General features: G+C 26.8%; 1 protein-coding gene across 2 annotated transcripts in view; it reads left to right on the forward strand.

The window, feature by feature from the left end:
- The window catches only part of Nepl16 (Neprilysin-like 16), a 290,999-nt gene that overhangs the window by 255,096 nt on the left and 13,935 nt on the right, over positions 1 to 21,968 (forward strand). For both annotated transcript variants that reach the window (XM_075365303.1, XM_075365302.1), the window contains exons 7-12: positions 888 to 1,019; positions 6,307 to 6,402; positions 7,821 to 7,945; positions 10,376 to 10,565; positions 13,432 to 13,608; positions 19,508 to 19,611. In XM_075365303.1, coding sequence (XP_075221418.1) covers positions 888 to 1,019; positions 6,307 to 6,402; positions 7,821 to 7,945; positions 10,376 to 10,565; positions 13,432 to 13,608; positions 19,508 to 19,611 — 824 coding nt within the window. The remainder of the gene's footprint in view (positions 1 to 887; positions 1,020 to 6,306; positions 6,403 to 7,820; positions 7,946 to 10,375; positions 10,566 to 13,431; positions 13,609 to 19,507; positions 19,612 to 21,968) is intronic.

Genomic DNA, 21,968 nt, shown 5'->3' on the forward strand with positions numbered 1-21,968 from the left:
TCAAAAACTATAAGAAAGAACCAAATTTACCCCTCCCCCCACGATTTGAGTTCCAAAAATCTTTTTAACGGTATAATTTCAGAGAGGGAGCGAAACCCGTTTTCTGACCTATATGAACTTTTTTCTTATTTTTGGCTATAGAATCATCTTCCAAGAGAATGCCGTACAATTTGGAATAATAATATATACAATTAATTTTAATTAATTATTTAATTAATTTTTAATTTCATAAGTTTTTGTTAATTATAATGTAAGTTAATTATTATTTATGGAATTAAGTGATAATATAAAATTAGACTGTTTTTTTTTTTCAGTTATCGTTGCTTAAGACAACTTGAAAATAGTATTATACTGTGTAAATAAAACTTTACCTACATCTTTTATAATTTATTCAGTATTTAAGCATTCTCAGGAATGAAGTTTATATTTGGGTATAGGTGTAATTTTCATTTGTTTTAACATACCTACAATGGTATGAAAATATTTAATTTGGGTGCTATACAGATATATATTAATTTCAATAATTTGATATACTTTATTTAAATATTCTGTTAATTTTGCTGTATTAGTTAAATAAGTTATCTAACATGTTCAAGCATTTTTTTAAAAATAAATAATGTGCCAATATACATCCCTTTAAACAAATAAAAATATAACTTTTGTATTAAGTGAAGCAAGTTATGAATTAATAGCTATTCTTTAAATTTGTATGTTCTATTGTACAGTTTCAGTCTGTAATTTACTATGAAGTAAATCTGCCTAATTATTTAAAATTTCATTGAAAATAAAACCGATCAAAATTGATCCATTATATTCTGTGTAATATTTATAATTTAAATATTGACTGTTTAATGATAATAAATGTAAAGCTCCTCAGATCTGTGCAGGATAGTTCAGAAGAACGGCGTCTTTTGACTATGGAAGGACTTGTCCAGAAATTCTTGCCGGCTACAATGGCTGGAGAACAAAAAACCAAGGAAGCGCATAATATTCTTCTGTTTGCTTCTTTATTAAGCAAGGTAATTTTTTAAGTAAAAATAATAGACTGTATTGTAAGCATAAAGAATTTCCTCATAACACCACTTCCTCAATAGCATGTAAAATAGAACAAATATATTAATATAACAAACCTTCTCTAAACTTAATAAATCTCCCTTCAGTAATTAAAAAGTTATGACATTTTTTATTTATTTTAATGTTTTTATTTATGTACATGATATACAAAGAGTTTCCAAAATTGGTAATATGGAACACTCATGTGGTAAAATTAAAATAAATATATAAATATATAGTCATGCAAAATGAAAGCTGTACTGCTTGATTCTTTTGGAAGTATTTCAAAGTAAATAATGTATAGAACCAAAACCTTCCTGTATCAACTTTTCAACGTCTAAAAGAAAAACCTGTACCACAAGCTGATTTTAGGTCACCCTTGTAGATTATAAAAAATGGTTTTAAAAAGAAGCATCTCAGATTTATGAAGAGTACTTGATCCACAGCTATGAAAAAGATTTATTGAGATAAAACATTAAAGAGAGAGAAGATTTTCATAAATTTATCACTTTTAAATGTATGAATAGTGTTAATACTCACTAAAAAGTCACATAAGATTAATGATGAGTTGTACGTAATCAGATCTGTATTTTGTAGTGAATATATTTGTGCTGGCAAGCATTATAAATGATGTTTAGATGTTTATTTGTTTTGTACATATATCTATCTGGGAAAAAAAAAAATATATATATATATATATATATTTTTTTTTTTTTCTAAATTCATATAATTCAACATGTTGACCACTGTATTAATTAAATTCAATTTTAACTGAAATTTAACCATCAAAATACAATAACAGATAAGTAAACTTAAAAAAACTAGCACCAATAAGAAGAGAAAAAGGCGACACTTCCGTCATGTAAGATAGGATATTTTTGTCTTTATTGTTTACAAACAAAAGAAAGTATGACATTTTAAATTTACATCCTTCCAATGGAGTTGTGTTCGTCATAATAAATTTTTTACATTATAAATAGTAATTATTTAAGTTTGTCTAAAATTTAAGTTTTTTAATAATAATTGACTGATGTAATTATAGAATTGCATACCAAATGATGATACGAGATTCCACAAAAGTTGATTACTTGTGCAACCTTTTTAAGTTTGCTTATTTGTTACTGTTTTGTTGGTTTAATTTCAGTTAATACACATAATATTTATTTTTTTATTATGATTTTAACAGTAGATATTTTTATCAATAAACTCAGATGTAGTTAGTACTGTTGAAGTACACGCTATGAAATGCATTGTAGTGATCAAAACTAAATGAAATGTCTTCAGACAACATATGAATATAAAAAATAATACATTTTTACTTTCCTGTTTAGCAGAGCTATAGCTGTAGAAGGGAAAATTGTAGTAGGTTCAATTTGGGCATATGCAGTTTACAACAGAGCTTGACATTTTGACACCTAAGAAATGCAAAAACCAAATGGAAATTTTCCAGATGTTCATGTGTGTGTGTGTGTGTGTGTGTGTGTGTGTGTGTGTGTGTGTGTGTGTGTGTGTGTGTGTGTGTGTGTGTGTGTGTGTGTGTGTGTGTGTGTGTGTGTGTGTGTGTGTGTGTATGTGTGTGTGTGTGTGTGTGTGTGCGTGTATGAGTGTGTGTGTGTGTATGTGTGTGTGTGTGTGTGTGTGTGCGTGTGTGTGTGTGTGTGTGTGTGTGCTATCACACTCTAAATCACTTTATATCTGCAGAACTGCTGAACCAATTTTTATCAAACTTGGTCAGATTATTTCTTTATATGGAGCATTGATGTCATTAAATTATCAACTTAAAAAAGCTCAAAGGGGTGAGGCTGTAGAGCAAGGTCGCCCTCGTATCTCAAGATTTTGCCTAACTAAGGTCTTATTTTTCTTAGGCACATTTGTTAACAATTAATTAACAATAATATCTGCAAAAATACTTTTTTGTAAAATCACATCCCCACCCCATAAAATTCTCTTAATAAACTAGTGCCTAAGTGAGTATACTGTGTCAATAGTATTCCCCTGTTACCACAAGGAGCTCTAGTGTAGCACTGAAGTACAGCTGTTGTAGCCATCTGCTATGTTGTGACATTACAGGTTAGCAATAGCATTTAATAAATGAATAATATTTAAAGCATAAAAAGTATTTAAAGTGGCTGTTAGTACTGCCACATCTGTGCAAATAAAGTACAATATGCGTACGTGCTTTAGTTAGAATCATTGAATTAAATAAACAAGAAATATTACCTTTAAATAAAATGATAAATAATTTATACTAAGTTGTGTTTGTAAGCCGTACATCAGAAAAAATCCGCGGGATGGGAAAGTCTGATGTGTCATCAGATTTTTTTTTTTTTAAATTTATAAGCAAAATTATACATTATAATGTTAATCTTAATCAAAAATAATAATAATAATTGCATATATTATTATACTACAAATATAAGTATTTGTACTATGCAGTACAAGAAGAAAGCATATAAGAATGCAGGTACCTGTTAACAGTAAAAATATATTTTAGATTTGAAAACAGAGAAAGACAATATTTTGTTTAGGGAAGAAGACTAAACTTAATTCTACTTTATCCTGTCTGTTTACCATCCAGGTAGAATTACAGTCTGTAACATGACTGAAAATTCATTCCCTTAGAACGAAAAAATTTAAACAACCTTAGTGACAGTTCCAAGTGCAATAATGATTTATGTTTTTTGAAAATATCTGCCTTAAGCTATATAGTTGCCCTCCATCTCTGTTACATAGGTACATGAATTTGCAGTCATTCTGTAGTGTGGTTTATAAATCATGTAGAAAATACATTCAAATTTAAATGTAATAGTTTTTAGCTATTTTCTGGGTTGTACATAAAACTGCTACTGCAAAATATATGTTAAAAGATGTTACAGCATATATATGTATTTCTATAAAGGAAAGATTAGAGTAAGAAGGGATACCAATGCTAATAGCTTGGTTAAAAAAAAAATAAAGAAGAATTCTCTATATAGAAAATACTTTTGCTGTATAGAATTTAAGCTGGAATAAATAAATTAATGAAATGAATTATATTAACAAATTTGTACAATCTAAAAATGAAAAGTTTATATACTCATGTTCTTTTTTTAAAAAATAAAAATATTATAAGTTACTAATTTAAACTATTAAAAATAGATTAAATAAAAAATAAGTCAAAAATAATTTTTCTTATATTTAAATGTAAACTTTAGTTCTTCAAAGGAAAAAGGATAAATAAAACCACTTTTTTTAAATAAAACAGCTTAAAGCTTAAAGAAGAATAAAATATTCAGCACTAAATATCTTGATTTCTTTAAATGTATACAGAATATTTTAAAAAAAGTTTGCCAGCAATCATCATTATAAAAAGTTAATTAAGTTTGAACAGTTTTATTTATTAGTAATTAACATAATTAAAATATTCTTAGTTAATTAAATTGAAGGGCAGAGAAATTAATTAATGTAAAAAAAAAATATTAAAAAAAGATTGTACTAAAGTAAGCTATTATTTTTTGAAGATTATTATTGATTTTAGATCTTCACTGTCCATCAGTAGAAATTTTCAGCAGACTTGAAAGATTTACTTGAATGAATCTTTATTTTTTCCCAACAAATTGAATTTTTTCATGTAAATATTTTACCCTTTCTGTCTCTGAAAATCACCCCATTCACAACTAAAGTAATGCAATGAAATAAATTATGCATCTTCATAATTTGAAGATAAACTTAGGAGGCTTCTTATCTGAGTACCAGTGTTTGGATATTGTACTACTTACTACCAATATACATGAAGATTTCCAATTGATAATAATAATTTAAATACTTATGCAATCATGCCTCCACATAATGAAATTGAGTATCTTGTCTTAAAAAAAAAATTATTAAAATAAAAAGAGGTTTTCTTTATTTAGTGGTGATAATTATTTATTGCATCCTATATTTTGCAAATTTATGTTGAATCAATTAAACATCAGATTTATTAGCCACCTGAAAAAAACTGCATTATTATACTAAAATATTCGTAATTATTAATGTTTTTCATATAAATAAATTATATTAAAACAAGTTACTTGTTTCTTACAGGAATTTTGTTTTGAATTTATTATTTTGAATAAAATGTTTAATCATACAAATACAGCTGGTGTAAGTAGTTGTACACTTGAAATATTACCTTCAGTACCAGTACTTATATTACTACTTTTCATTAAAATATTATATGTTGATTTTTTTTTGCTCACTTCTATTTTTGAATACATTTTTGTATTCAGAGTTTGTTTCTCCACTATTTAAACTTTCAAAAACATTTTTATGTTGTAATCCTGTTTGGTTTGTTTGAAAGATTAAAAAAAAAATGTTTTTGACTTATAATGTATCAAGATATTTCTCCTCTTTTGAGATAATAAATTGGTTGGTTTTTAATATAAACAAAATGCCATCTTAATACTCTGTTACAGTAAGTTGCTCACTCAAGTGAAAATTACATACAGAAAACACATATACAGTAATTTTTAATTTTTGAGATTATATAAAAATATAACTCCTGTAATCATAAGCAGGAGCTTGTAGTATGTACTTTGTAGTATGTTTTGATCATTATCAGTGTACAATACAGCATACGCCAAATGAATTCTTCAAATTTTTATTGTAGATGAGTTTATGTATCCTATCAGTCAAAATAAATGAGGACTCAAATTTATTATCAGAATTATTTTTTCTGTAATAATATGTGTTTAAAAACTTATTTATTACACATTCAACTGAAACTGTCTTTCAGTTTATACAATATCATAATATGGTTTACTGAGGGATGTACTTTAAAAAGGTTATAAGCAATTTATGAATGTTATCATTTCTATATTATGATTTTTCAGATAGGACTGTAACAGTGATTTTATATTTGGATGGTCTCTTTTTCATTATATGAAGGCAATTTTATACTGCTTATATTGTTAAAATGTCAACATGCAAAGAAAACGTTTGTTGTAGAAGGAGGATGTTAATGTATACTGTTTGGTTGCAAGTATGTTCAATTTTAAAAGCTTGCTTAAGTCAAAAACAAAAGCTGTTTGTATGATAGTATAACACATGTTTATCAAAATTTCAGACCTGTATTTCTTAAAAAAGGATTTATTTGTTTAATAAAGTGTATTTGCCATAGTTCTTTAGTAATTAATTTGTTATAGTATGTTACTAAACAAATGATTTGTAACAAATGTAGTGACATGAATTTTATCGATGCATTTATATATATATATATTTTTTTTTTTTCAGTTATATCCAAGAGCAAAAGAACTTGCTAATCGTTTGCAAAGAGATGATTCTTATGAATACCTTAACTTAACTCAACTTCAAAAATCCTATAATTTTGTGAGTATCTTATTATTTAATCATTAAAATATAATAAAAGGAGTAATTTTTAAATAAAATTGAAATATAAATATCAAGCTAGAATTGAAAAGTTTTTGAGCTAATGGTAGTGGTCAAAAAATCTATTGGAAGACTTGAATTTATTTTGTATTTACAATGTCCTAGTTTTTACACACTTTTCTTTAAATTATAATGTTTCAACTATGTCCTCAAATCTTGCAACCTTATTAAACTCATTTACCAACATCATACTATGGTGAAATTTTACACATCAATGTAAGTCGGGTGACAGTATAATATTCCATTGTTAATTTTATATATTTTTATAAAACAAAAAATATATTATTATTTATTAATATTATTATATATTAATATTATTATTATTTATATTATTAATATATTTATTATTATTTTTATATAATTTTATATTTTATATATATAAAACAATAGCAACATCTTGAGGAAGGAAACTGAATTGATAAGATATAGCTATCAATCTGATTGATTTTGATTGATTGTTGATTCAGTATGAATAGAATCAGGTGGTTGTTGAAGCGAATTTTAATGTAACTAATGTAAATTTACCTTCTACAATTTCTGTATACTAATCTTCTGATTTGGTTATAAAATAACTGGTATCATTTACAATAAAGAAAACTAATTATCCAGGTTATAATATAGAATAAACTGCATGTAAATGGTTTTTTGTAAAACTTTATAATTTCATTTAATTATGACAAAAAAAAATTGTTTAACATGCTTTACTTAAAAAAGAAATAATAATAAAAATAACAAAAACAAAATAATGGTAATAAAAAGTAAAAAAGAATTTTGTTTTTAAGAAATTTTTTTTAAATTATTATTAAAAAAAATTTATTAATTATTAAATTTAATTATTATTATTAATTATATAATTGTTATTATTATTTAAAATTATTAAAAAAAAAAATTACTTTCAAGAAAATTACATTTAAAAAATTTTTCTATTTATGCATGACTAAAAACAAATGCATGGGGCACAGCCTAATTATAAAATGATTGCATTTGAGAGTGAACCCCACACTTTTCTTTTTTCATACATAAATAGAAAATTTTTTAAAAGTAATTTTCTAGAAAACAAAATTTTCTTTTACTTTTTAGTACCATTAGTACAGTTTTTGTTATTATTTTTTTTCAATATCCACTTTAACATCTGTTTTATTCTCATGAAAAGATATCTGGAAGAAACCCTTTTTGATTTACCTTTTTGATTAACTTTCGTTTGTTCAGCTTCATATATTTACAATTAATTTTCCTTCACTTGGAAGGAATTTGGACTTACTTCAAGGAAAAACCACTTTTTCTGTTTCCAGATTTATAGTTTTGGATATTTTAATGTTATTAATTATTTGAAATTAGACAGTAGATTTTTGTTGTAGGTCCAGTGGAAGCCATTATTGGAACATGTCTTTTCAACTAATATAACAGCAAGTGACACAATATATGTAATGGCTCCAACATATATGCACAATTTAGGTCAACTTCTAAGTCGCTTTCAGACAAGGTAACAGGTGCGCAGATACTTTAGTAGTTTTGATAAATTGGCATAAGTCAGTTATTGCAATTATGTACATATTTAAAAAAAATTATATTAGACTGATTATAATATAAAGGACTGAGTTTTCATTATTGTTTTTATTAACCAAAGAACAAGAATTCTTTTTCTTAAGGATGTAAAATTTTACTGGGTACCATTAACTTTAGTTGAAGTAATTGCTTAGAAGTATATTATTTATTCATTTTACAAATCACTTGGTAGGATTTCACTCTATATTTAAATGATACAACAGTTTTACTTACAATTAACTTACAGTTTACCTGTTGTTCAAAGGTTGTGTATTCTTTACAGTTATTCTGAAGGTAAAATATTATAATTTTATGTAATTTATATACTGGCTTGCCAAATTTATATTTTTTTAACAAAATGATGCACCTTCCATGTTATCATAAAATTTTTATTCGCTTCAGTTTTTATTTCTCTCAGTTATTTTTTTTAGAGTAGGTTTTATTAGAAAGATACAAAATTAGTAATCGTAATTTTAAAAATATTAATTTTACATCTAATCGTCTAATAGAATTAAAACTAATGAAATATAATGAAAATACAAATAAAAACTCTGTATGCTGTCACCACTCTTTTGAGAAATACATACTGAACAATAAATTATGTGCATTTATAGTAAATGTATGTACATTTAGTCGGTGAATATTATGAAAAAATGTAATAAGCAAGTTATATGTATATTTAGATTAATAAAATTTTATAAAGCACATAACAATTGAAATTTATATTAACAAATTACTGGAACAACAGCAAACTAGTCACTATATTATGTAACCAAGAAAGGTAATAAGGCATGATTATGCTGTACCAGACTTTTATTTCACTTCACATGGATGTTTGTTTCCTACGTTGTATTTTGTTGAGATTAATGTAAAAAAAAGAATAACGGCTGCTAATAAATTTGTTTTTTTCAAATCTTGGAAGTAAATGTACCTCTGATTAATTTAACATTTAATTAGGTAAGAACCAATATTTACTGGGGAAACAGTGAACAATATCATTTCCTCATATATTGTTATTTAACAAGAGATTGTTGCAATAATATGTTGGAATAAATGAACACTTTTTTTAAGTTGTTATTAGTAGTTTCATGAAAGAAATATAAGACCCTATTAAATGTAATAACAGTAGTTGGTTGTATTAAAAATTCTACTATCTGTTAATTTGTTAATAATAATATATATTTATTTGTTGTTTTAATGTACTATTTAAAGTTACTCTGTTATCACATTTCTTGCTACTCATATTTATCTTGAAACGTTACATGCAAAATTAACTGTATTGAACTTCACTCAAGTAATATTGATCATCTCTTAGAGATATTTCATCTGGTTAAAATTTTCATGAAACTTAATCAGAAGTTTAATAAATGCATGATACAAAATAATTGTAATGATATAAAGTACATAATTTTTAAATACAAATAAAAAAACAATCAAGAACTTAATCCAGCTTTTATGAATGAGAACTGTAGGAAGTTTATAATTTTTGTCCTTTATTCACAGTACCTAGAATATTAGAGTTTTCCCCCCAAAGAAACATTTATTAAGCATTGCAGCAGTTTGTACCATGTGACTTGTAAATTAAACATTTTTTTGAATTGTTTTGTTTTTTTAATTTTGCTGTTACATCAGCAGCAGACAATACTAATGGTCAAGGCAAACATGGTGGTACAATTTTATTGCTTTTATATTGGTACCTCTGCTGAGAGCAGGTTAAGTGGGGAAAAAATGTTAAAATATAAAATGAACATTTTAGACAGAAGTGTTGAACTTCTTTGGAGATCAAATTTTTTACTGTGGCAGTTTTCAAAAAAAAAATTTCAATTTTTTTTGTTGTAAATGAGCAAGTAGCATTCCTTTAACTTCTTTTAATTGCTACAAACCATAAGTTTGTACTAGGGCCTAAATCAAGTATTAGTAGTTTATTAAAATTATTAGTCATTGAGGACTGTTGCTTCGACAGACAGATGTTATTTCCATTAATATACTTTCCATCAATATTTCATACTTTTTTTAAAATAGATATTACTTTAGTAATCAGTTTTCTCCACTATTCCAACTTTATACAGGTATTTTGTATAGGGACATAATACTTTATTGAAAACTGACAGCTTTTAAATTTAATTTAAATTCTATGATTTTTTTATAATCTTATGATTAAAGAAATAAAAAAACATTAATGATTTTTTTTTTTTTGGAAATACATCTAGAAAAATGTATATATATATATATATAATTACATATATTGTAATCAAAATCATTATGTGTATCCATTGAATTCTGTTCATTCTTAATACTAGTAAGTAAATTTAAAATGCATTTCTCAGTTACATTCCTTAATAAAAATGTTGCACTTCTTTATTTACAGAGTGGTACATAACTCATTGTTATTAGTATATGCAACTGATATACTGCATGAGCTTGTTAATTCTACAATGAGTGATAATAATAGACCAGGATTTTGTACAAGAGTTACAGTTAGCGTGTTCAGTAAAGCTGTCAGTGCTCTTTATATTACTCAATATTCTCCACAACTCCTTCAACATCTTAATAATAGAGTAAGTTATCATTAATCTTTTTTAAAAAATAATTTATACAAAAAAAAAGTAATTTTTTATATTTATTTTATTACTCAAAGTTTGTAATGTTAGAAACATTATTATTTATACACCTATGTGTGAAGTACATTTGTATGAGAGGAAAATTTAGAAAGTTAATGGAGCACATGTGAAGGCATAGTTTTTTTTTATATTTGTAGACAACATGTATAACTGAAAATTGGTGATTGATAGCATTTGATATTTATAGCCTAGTGGAAATACCAATTAACGTGGAAGGCTATCTCACTGTTTCTTTCTCATTAAGGTTCTTTTAATGTTGGATATTATTTCTCAATACTGTCTTGTGACTTTTTGAAGAACCTGTAAAGCATTAAATTGTCCCAAACAGAACCATTATTTAGATTAAATGCTTTATTTATTAGACCATGCAGTATAAACAAAATGTAAAAAAAAAACACTTCTCTGTTAAACTTATATCCCAATAGCTTAAGTTGGAGGCTTGAATAAATAAAAATTGAATGAATGCATTTTATTAAGCAAATTAAGGCTAATCATCAAGTTTATTTAACAGTTCATATAAAGTAACATGAATTTACAGAAAATATCTGAGCAGATAGGAATTGAACATTTTTAGTAACATGTTAAGCATGTTTAGTAATCCCAAACAATTTAAATTTTCAACTAGTTTAATAAGAAGCAAATTGAATCAAATCATCTTATCTAGGGCCAGAACTTATGAAGAGATTACCTATGATGGCTATAGATACCTATGATGGTAAAAAAGAATTTTTATGAAAAGATTAAAGAATTTTTTTTTGAAAACTACTTTTTTACTTTATTGAGGTTTCTCTCAATTAAAAATTATATAGTGGTAATTAAAATATTAAGTTCTTTTGAGTAACTAACAGTATCAGAGAGTTAGAGTGACTAAGCAGTAGTATTAATACAATTTATGTGAATATAAAGTCACGTAGTTGACTTTTTAACTCTCTCAGAGCAATTTAACCCTACAATCTTTATTTTAAAGCTGACAAATTGGTTATTGTTTGCTCATGAAAAAAAGGTAGAAATATATCATCACATCTACTGTAAAACATTTATTTGTTTATGAGTAATATTTTTCAAATGATGAAAGAATTTTCAAAAGAATGCTATTTTCAGTTATAAATTAGAGACAGAAATTTTCATAGATGTTTTATAATTAGATTAGAAATATTAAGCATTTATCTACCTGCAGAGCTAAATATTGATTAAATGAGTAAATATTTGATGTATTATATTCATGTACAGATATTGATTATAAAATTTATTTGTTTTTTAGCTTATAAACAGAATTTGTTACTAGAAGTAGTGATAGACTTTTATCTTGTTAAATTAATATCTGTTGTTAAATTAATATCTGTAGTCAGTATGAAATTAAACTTACCTAGGTATTAGCATAAAAATAAACAGTTTTCTATCCTCAAGGTTATGATATAAGATTTTCAAGTAACTAAGCAGTAAAAGGAAATGTAAAAAATGTTAACATTGAATTTTCATGAAGTTTTATATTCATTTAAAATTTTCACAAATAACAAATTAGAATTCACCACAAAACTTTCTTTGTGTTAGTTTTTTTTAAAAATAGTATAAAAATGTATAACATGTGATTCATAAAACTACCACTCAAAAACAAAATTTAGTTCATTATTTTTTACATGTAAATAAATTAGCTCCAACAATTAAGATCATGTTTCGAAATATCATAAGTCATATTTATTCACATGTTTAGTTTTATGGCAATTCATATATTTTTCACAATTTTTTTATGAATGTTCATAGTGGTGTAAAAACAATGAACTACAACAAATACCGATCAACCTGATACCAATACCATAAATGCTTATAAACCTTTATATCAGCCTCAATATATATACATAAATTTTTTTTTTATTTATTTATTTTTTTTTTTTACTGCTCAGTCTGGGTGGTATGTATAGGCAAATGCAATTACCACTACCAGCTTGCCAAATCTGATGTAGCTGCAATGTAAATGTATCAGTAAATATGTGGTTTGGAACAGATTCAAGTTATCCACTCCTGGGTAATTGAAACACAATCACCACAGAAAACCAGTATCCACAATCTAGCAATCAAGTTCATATAAAAGCAACTGCCTTTACAAAGACTCAGACCTGAAATATATATATATATATATATATATATATATATATATATATATATATATATATATATATATATAATATGATGTTACAGTTTGTATCTTTCTTATTTCATTTGTTACAAACTTTTTGCTCATAAAATTTTTTGTTTTCTGTTATTTGCCTAACCATCTAGCTCTTTTTCTCATTGTTGAGAAAAAGTATTGTAAAATATTTTTGTCCAAAACAGGATTGTAAACTGTTGTGCTCTTTTAAGTGCAAAATCCAATTTTGCCCTTTGTTTTGAACAAAGTTAGGTATGTTTTAAAAATTTAGTTATTTTGTTAGATTTTGAAAATTTAGTAAAAATTATCATGTATATTCAATTGTTTGTTCATGTGTAATTTTGCATTTTCAAAAAAGTGCTTAGTTTTCTTACAGTACGATAATTCTGATTCAAAAATAGGATTAGATTAACTTTTTTAAAATCAGAAATTTTAAAGTATGAAATTTGAACTACAAAAAACCTTACTAATATTTTAAGACTAGTTCTTTTTTAAATCATTAGTGGTCCCTTTTCTTAATAAATAATGCCAATTTTATATGAATTTTTCTTTAATAGTTGCTTTCTTTTAACGTTAAAATTCTGATTTTAAATTATATAAAAATAATTTATTTTGTACTACATTATTAATGAAAACTAACAAATTGTAAATTTACAGGTGAAAAAAATGTTTGCAAAACTAAAAGATACATTGCAAAAAAGAATTGAAAATTTGTCTTGGATGGATGGAGAAACTAGAACTGCAGCATTAAAAAAATTATCAGCTTTACGTGGACATTTTATGACATGGCCACATTTATGGAATCAAACGTTTCTTGATGGTCTTCTACAGGATGTGAGTGAGTGTGGTCAAAACTTTGTAAAATAAAAATTTGGTTAAAATAAATGCGCTGAATTTATATTAGTTTTATAAATGTCCTTGGTAGTTCTTATAGTTTTATAAATGTCCTTGGTAGTTCTTATTTGTTAGCTTGATTTCACTAGAATATTTATGGCAAATAATTAACAGGATTATTATTTTTTTTAAATTGTTTAATTTATTTTAAGTGGCTCTATCAGTTCCATGTAAAAACTCATTTGAAATGTAAGAGCTCCAAGATCTGTTAACAGCAATGATCTACAAGAAATAAATAAAATATGGTTTTATTTTGATTTTGTCCTGTTTCACTGTTAGATTTTATCCTTTTGAGATATTCTTTTATTCAAATTTGTTTCATGAGATGTTTCAGACACAGTAAACCAAGTTATGAGGATATACAATTTACATACATTCATAAGATCTAAAATAAAAATGTTCCATTTAGTAACAGTAAGTAAAACTTTACGTCTCCCAATAATACAGATTATGTTAAATTTTTATTTGTATATTAAACAACATTGGAGATCAAAATTCATAAAGGAAATGTATGACAGGTTTTAGAATTTTTTATTTAAATAGTTTTTATGGTTATTTTAATTATTTATTTTTTGAATTTCTTGTTTTTGATTATTTAATATTTATTATTTTGTTTTGTTTTTTAATTAAGTTTCCAAAAAAAAATAAAAATAAACGCAACCTACAAACATATATTTCAATTACTTGAATCTAGAAAATAATATTATTTACTATTTATTAGTGCACAATAATAATATTATTGTACTAGTTTTGTTTAATATTTTAAAAGTATATTTAAATTATCTCTGAAAATAGAAGGTTTTAGTTTTAGTTTGTAAGTTCATTGTCATTAGCTCATTAAACATTTTATTTTCAATAAAATAATTTTCCATAAATCTGTATTAGTATTATTGTCTTAATTCAATTATATGTAATTTTTCTGGTTAACATGGTTCTTTTATAATCCTGTGTTTTTTTTTTAAATTTTAAGTTTCTTTGAAGCTTAGGAGGTGGCATTTTTGGGTATGCTTACAGTGGCAAAAACACTAGGGTTGGCCCTGGTAACAGACTGGTGATATTTAAGTTCTTGAACTTGAAAATTGTCACATATGGGATTTTACACAAGCTAAAAAATCCCATATGAAAAGTCTTCAATCTTATGGGGAAGAATATATAATAGTAACGTGATAAAATGGTTCAATAATAAATTAATATTGTTGAAATTGCTAGTTATTCTATATGAGTATGTAAAAGGGTTGATGCCTAATGCCTATAACAATTTGTTATATAATCCTACCACACATGTTTTATTTTACTATCCTTGAACAAGCATTAGCTTTTATTTTAATATCAGCATGTGCCACAGAGTAGTATGCCTGTCCCATATATTTACGAGGTGCGACAATAAAGTAATGAGACTGATTTTTCTTTGCAAGATGTGGCAATCCTGCAGCTTGCGTAGGCACACCATCTTTGACCTTGGTCTATAAGCTACTTCTAGTCCAAGCGGCACATTGATGCAACTGCTCACTCGTGAGTTGTGCTGTAATAAGTGAACACGTGCTTGTGTCTCTCGTCACAGAAATGAAGCCGCAAAATATTGCGCAACGATATGCCATTAATTTTTGCGTTAAATCGGGTGAAAACGCGACGACAACTTATGGTAAACTTCAGAAGGCTTTTGGAGAGGAGGTTATGTCAAGAGCTCAAGTTTTTCGGTGGCATAAAATTTTTAGTGAAGGCAGAACGAATGTTGAAGATGAAGACCGCAGTGGACGACCATCAACCTCACGGACAGATGTCAACTTGACCAGGGTGCGTGAAATCGTACGATCTGATCGAAGATTATCCGTGAAAATGATTGCAGAAGAATTCAGCATCAATCGAGAAACGGTTCGTCTAATATTAACTGAAGATCTTGGTATGAGAAAGATTTGTGCAAAAATGTTCCCCAAAAATCTCACACAACAGCGAGAAACACGAAAAATGTGGAAGCCGATTTGTTAGAGCAAACGGAAATCAATCCAGATTTGTTGAGCCGTGTTATCACTGGTGATGAAGGTTGGTTTTTTCAATACGATCCAGAGACAAAACGCCAAAGGGATCACCCAGATCAAAAAAAGCTCGCATGTCAAAGTCAAAAGTGAAATGCATGCTTGTGTGCTTCTTCGATTCCAAGGGAATTGTTCATAAAGAGTGGATGCCTCCTGGACAAACAGTTAACCAATATTTCTACAAAGAAATTTTAGAAAGACTTCGTAAACGAGTTCTTCGTGTCCGTGCCAACTTTGCTGATAATTGGATTCTGCATCACGAAAATGCGCCATCCCATAGTGCTCTGTCAGTACAACAATTTTTAACCTCAAAACAAATTTCAGTACTACCACAGCCACCTTATTCAACAGATATCGCTCCGTGCGACTTTTTTCTATTTCCAAGAGTCAAAATGGCGGTCAAGGGACACCATTTTCAAACAACACAAGATGTTCAAAAAGCTGTGACGAGGGTCTTGAAGGATATTACAGAAGACGAGTTCCAGAAATGTTACCATCAATGGCAGAAGTGCTGGAATAAATGTGTGCAATCAGAGGGGAACTACTTTGAAGGAGACAACACTAAACATGACTAAAACGGTAAGCAACATTTTTTTCACATCAGTCTCATTACTGTATTGTCACACCTCGTGTATATATATAAGTCATAGGCGAATTGAAAAATCAGGCTTATTGAAGTGCATCCAGCCAATTGGAAAATGAAATATATTTACATTTATGCTTATAATTGTAAATACAATTCTAACCTTAGTTAACCTACACTTGCTTCACTTGCTAATCTAACTAGCGAGCGAAGCAAGCGTAAGTTAAATTTGGTTAGATTATATTTTTGATTTTTAATTAGCCAGTAATTTTCCAGTTAGCCAGATGCATTGCAATAAGCCTGATTTTTCAATTCACCTACAACATGTATAAGAACTTGTGCTTGTGTACAAATGTTCTGTTTTTCATATACATTTTCTATTATATTTTAATTTTTTGTCATTATTGTTTTATATATTCATTATTTTGTATTTTTATAACGTATTTTTTATTTATTTATAAAAATAGAAATTGTACAATAATGAATTATGAAATCAATTAAGTATCAATTCATAAGCCAATATTTAACCATATTTTTTTTTTTTGAATAGCGGTAAAATTGTTTCAAAGTGATTCAAGCTTTTGATCTATTGTTATCATTCAATTACAAAAATTTACTAACTCTCTAAAAACACTTTTATCTGTTATTGATTTAATATCTCTGAAATTTTATGACTGTTTTTCTAACTATGTGTATTATAGTTTAATAATAATCATAACAGATCCATCATTTACTCACAACTGTAATACATTTTGATGATTTTCACCTTTTTATGCCAATTAAATGTAGCAATTCTATAAGTACACAGATTTATGATCCATAATTTCTATACTTCTAATCCCCCTCTTTCATTTTTTCTCATTAAATTTCACTATAATTCTTTTATCCAAGTAATAATTAATGAATCTCAAACCTCATTTCAGTGGTCACAGTTGGCTTGATTCAAAGCTTAAACTTCTTTACTTATACTATTTTTTATTTTTTACACCTCTGTTTTGGTATAGATTTGAATCTATAATTGGTTCACTTGCCTCTGGTTAAAATTCACTACCATAATCTGAATGTTTTGTAAATGACCCTCATCTCTTCTTCTTCATCAAGCTATAATAACTTATTAAAATTCGCATCTTAAAGCTCTATAATAAGAACAATAATAAATTTAAAAAAAATTTATTAAATTCTTCAAAAACAAACAACCTTACAGAAGAACTGAAGTGTGTTAAAAAATACTTTTACAATCAGATGCATCAGAACATAGAATATCTCAGCTTCCATTGAGGTACTACAATCCCAAGGCATATACTAATGCTGGTACAATACTAAAGGTCTACACTACTAAACGATACAGTTATAAGGTTCAAATCTTAGTAAAGGCAGTTACTTTTATATGGATTTGAATTCTAGATTGTGGATTGCAGTGTTCTTTGGTGGTTGGGTTACAATTAACCACACATCTCAGGAATGGTCAGCCTGAGACTGTAAAGACTACATTTACATTCATACATATCCTCATGCATCCTCTGAAGTAATACCTTACGGTGGTTCTGGGAACTAAACAGAAAAAGAAATTAAGTACTAAAGGTAATAAAAGAAGATACTAAGAATAGAGAATTCTTATGTGCCAGAATCCATGTTGTATTAAAAAATAATCATTTGGAGGATACTATTCCCTAGGACATGTGCTAAAGGAATAATTTTTTATGTATATTAGTTTTAGTTGTTGTGTATGCAATGTAGAAAATTATTATTTTTTAATCTTGAAATACATACAGCGAAAAAAGGTAGGATAATTTTATTTTAACATTTCTATTCTCATTCCCAGCAAGTTATTGTCTCTTTATTACAATTTTTATGTCTTGTTTTCTTGACATTATGAGTCTATCAATTAAATGAAAGTTAAAATTGACTGCTCAACTAAAAAAAAAAATTAATTTGGCATTCAGATTAGCCGACAGTATGAAAAAGATATGTGATATCACATTAGCATTGTAATCCAATTACAAAATTTTTATGACAAAAAATTAATTTTTAAAAAATCTTGGATGTAGAAATAAATTAAAAATTTTTAGTCTGGTCATTACAAATACTTATTCCTTTACGTGGTTATTTACATTTTTCGGGATGCTAGTCTTAAGTGATGAAAAACTTTTAAAGAATTGTGTTCCGTTTCTAATCCCTAAATCATTGACCATAAATTAAAAAAAAATCATGGTATTCCTTTTAGCTCCAACCAGGAATAAAATTATTATTATTAAAAAAAAATTATTATTAAATTAAATTATTATTATTATTATTATTATTATTATTATTAATTAAATTATTATTAAAATTATTATTTAAAAAAAAAATTATTGTGAAAAATCTGATTAACTCATTTGTATAATTACTTTTTCACAGTTTAATTTTTCATTATAAAATTTTTTATGTAATGCTAGTTATTAATGCAGCAATTTGTTTAAAATAATGTTTATAAATTTATTGATATTAATTATTTTTTTAATAAAGGAATCACTAAAGCTGAGCTTTATTTCTGATATGCGAATCACTTATTATTTCAATACTACTTAAGACTTCAATTTTATGTTTTATTTATATTTTGGAAATTATTAATTTACCCATATTTAATGTCTGCAGTTTGAAGCCTGCAGACATTAAATTAATTGTACAGCCTGTGAAGAGAAAACACATACGTAGTCTTTAAGTCAGGTCCATGAACAGTTGTATCTCACAAGGTCACCCTGAAGGATGCACCATCTCTAACAGTCTCTGCATCATCTGCATGAACCTCACCCATTGAGGGTCTGACCTACAACCACGGTTACCAGAAAAGGGAAGAATTAAATACAGACAAAATAAATGGTAGATGGTGTAAAACCTCATTCAGAGTATAGCTTCATGTCTCAATACAAAAAATAACTTCAAGTAATATTTCTGAGTAATTTTACCCAGCAATATTGATCATCAGTTTTACATTAATCCATTTAATTTCATGTTGCATAACAAAAAAATACTTTTACCTCAGAAAATAAAGTGTAATTTAAGAACTCGTTTTAGCTTTTCTAAAACATCCAATTCCTGGAATTGTGGTTCAAGTGGAAGTAACAAACTAAATTGTTTAACTATTCAGCTAGACCCTATCAAAAAGAATATATTCTAAGTCTTTGACCAATGTTTACAAGAGTTTTAATTGTGCTTATTTAGTCAAATTATTTATTATTTACAGATTACTGTGGATCAAAATGATTTCTTCCATAATGTTATCAGAAGATATCGTCAGTTACGAACTTTCACAATTGATTTCCACACACAAGCTCCATCAGATCGAAAGTTAGTATTTAATTTTATTATTACTTTTTTTTATTTCTTATTTCATGCCTACCATAGTTAATCTTTACCAAAGATGTAATTTAATAATATTAATAATAAATATCTTTTGTAATATACAGAATATCTTGTTCTTATGTAATGTTATAGTTATATGTAACTTAACAATCTCTTATAACTTGATTATTTTTACATTAATTTTAGGATTACAAATTTAAAAGTGTTAAAAACATAAAAGTATTTTTAAGTAATAAAATATTGTAACTACTATAAGATTCATCAAAGAAGAAGAAAATGTAATTGCCCACACTTCATTTACAAGTAAATAAATAAATCTTTATTATAGATAAATTTTATAACAAAGCATTAAATCGTCAAAGTATAATAGATTTACTTTACAATAGATTTAATTGATCTAGCATGTCTGGTTTTCTGATGATTGTTCTCAAAGCTTTCACTAGCTCTTTTTTTATTCTTCCTACCCAATTTAAATAGATGTCAGTCATTCTCATGTCATAGCTATTTTAACTTTGTTTACTGTAACTTTGCAATAAATTTATAGATGTCAAGGAACCCAACATCCTTTCTCCAAGAATCACTTTCCTATCTGTTGCTCTCTTTCACACTACTTTATTCTGCAGAATATTGTAATAGTTTATAGTATTTCTGTGAAGCAAAACTAAAAAAACTTTTTAGGTTCAATAAGATTTTTGATTATCTCTTCACAATGGAGAATGATTTTTTCATTCCTCCTTTTAATTCTTCATAAGATAAAACTAAAACAGATTTTCAAAAATGAAACCTTTTTTCAAGATCATTTTATTTACCATAAGGCATTAAAAATTTTAACATACAAAAATTTATTTTCAGCAGTGTAAACTAAATAAAAAAATTAACAAAATCTGAAAGTATGAATTTTGTTTTAAGAAGAGATAGGTTTGATATTTTGAATATATTTTTCATGTAGATCAATGTGAAAGTAATAAAAAATAGTCACACACTATTTCTTTACACAACAATTCAATGAGAAGACTGAAACCTAAGACTTATGCAAGGGTGAATGGTGTTGGATTTAATCTTCAGTTTGGGAAGAAAAATAAAAATTATAAAGAATTTCATCAATCTGATTTTTAATTATTTCAATTCACAGTAAAATAACACAGCCACTTCATAGATCTGAAATGACGTTGACATGAGATGACTTTGAAGTGACTGTAATCTGAAAATAATATCTTGGACATGGTTTCAAAATGAAAAAAATTACAGTAAAAAACGTAAATATTTATCAGGTTCGAATATTTAAAAAAATATATTACTTAAGAATATAAAAGTCAGCTATATATGTACAATAAAATTTATTTTTAAATAAATAAATTTACTTGAGATAATAAATAAATGTTATCTTTCTTATCTTCATCAAATTCTGGTCATCTCCTCTTTTCACAATACTTCCTTATTTCTGTTTTTGTCATTATATTTCATTTTCTCTTCATTCTATTCCACAACTACATTTCAAAAATATTGAAGTGTATCTCTTCCTAAATTCCAAGCATCCATATTCCATACACACATATGATCACACACTTCCACAAGCATTTGATAAACTTTGGAAACCATTGGCAGATTATTTGGCAGCCAAGCATTCATTATTTAAATCATTTGACATCTTGATTCAGCTGGAATCTGAAATCTTTCCTGAAGTAAAGAACCTTTTTACTTTTTCAAAAACTTTTTCTCCTAAGGTATTCTGCATTTAAATTTTCTCTGTACCACTGTTGTTCCAATCAACAAACATCCCAAATACTTAAATGACTTTACATGTTCTACAGTCTTTCCTTTCAATGATATATTAAGCCTTCTTCTTGGCAACATTCACAGTTTGAAATATTTTATGTATTATGATGTAAAATTTTAATACTTTTTTAACATGTTTATTTTAATAACCTCCTCAATGAATCATGAGACCTTGCCGTTGGTGAGGGGGCTTGAGTACTCAGTGATACAGAGTAGCTGGACCGAAGGTGCAACCATATCGGAGAGGTATCTGTTGAGAGCCAGACTAAGGAATGATTCCTGAAAGAGGGCACGAGCTCTTTCAGTAGATGTTAGGGGCGTGAGTCAGGACGACTTATCAACGGCCATATCAACATCACTCAATCCTGTGAGTACTGCGCAGCTGAAAGCAGTGGAAAACTACAGCTGCTTTTTTTCCAAGAAAATGTGGCTCTCTGCATTTTCATATAGCAATGATGGAGGCACCTTCCTTGGTAAAATATTCCGGAGGTAAACTAGTCCCCCGTTCGGATCTCCGGGTGGGGACTACTAAGGAGGGGGTCACCAGAAAATTAAAAAATAACATT

Source organism: Lycorma delicatula, chromosome 5, assembly GCF_047948215.1.
Source record: "Lycorma delicatula isolate Av1 chromosome 5, ASM4794821v1, whole genome shotgun sequence".
Classification (NCBI taxonomy): domain Eukaryota; kingdom Metazoa; phylum Arthropoda; class Insecta; order Hemiptera; family Fulgoridae; genus Lycorma; species Lycorma delicatula.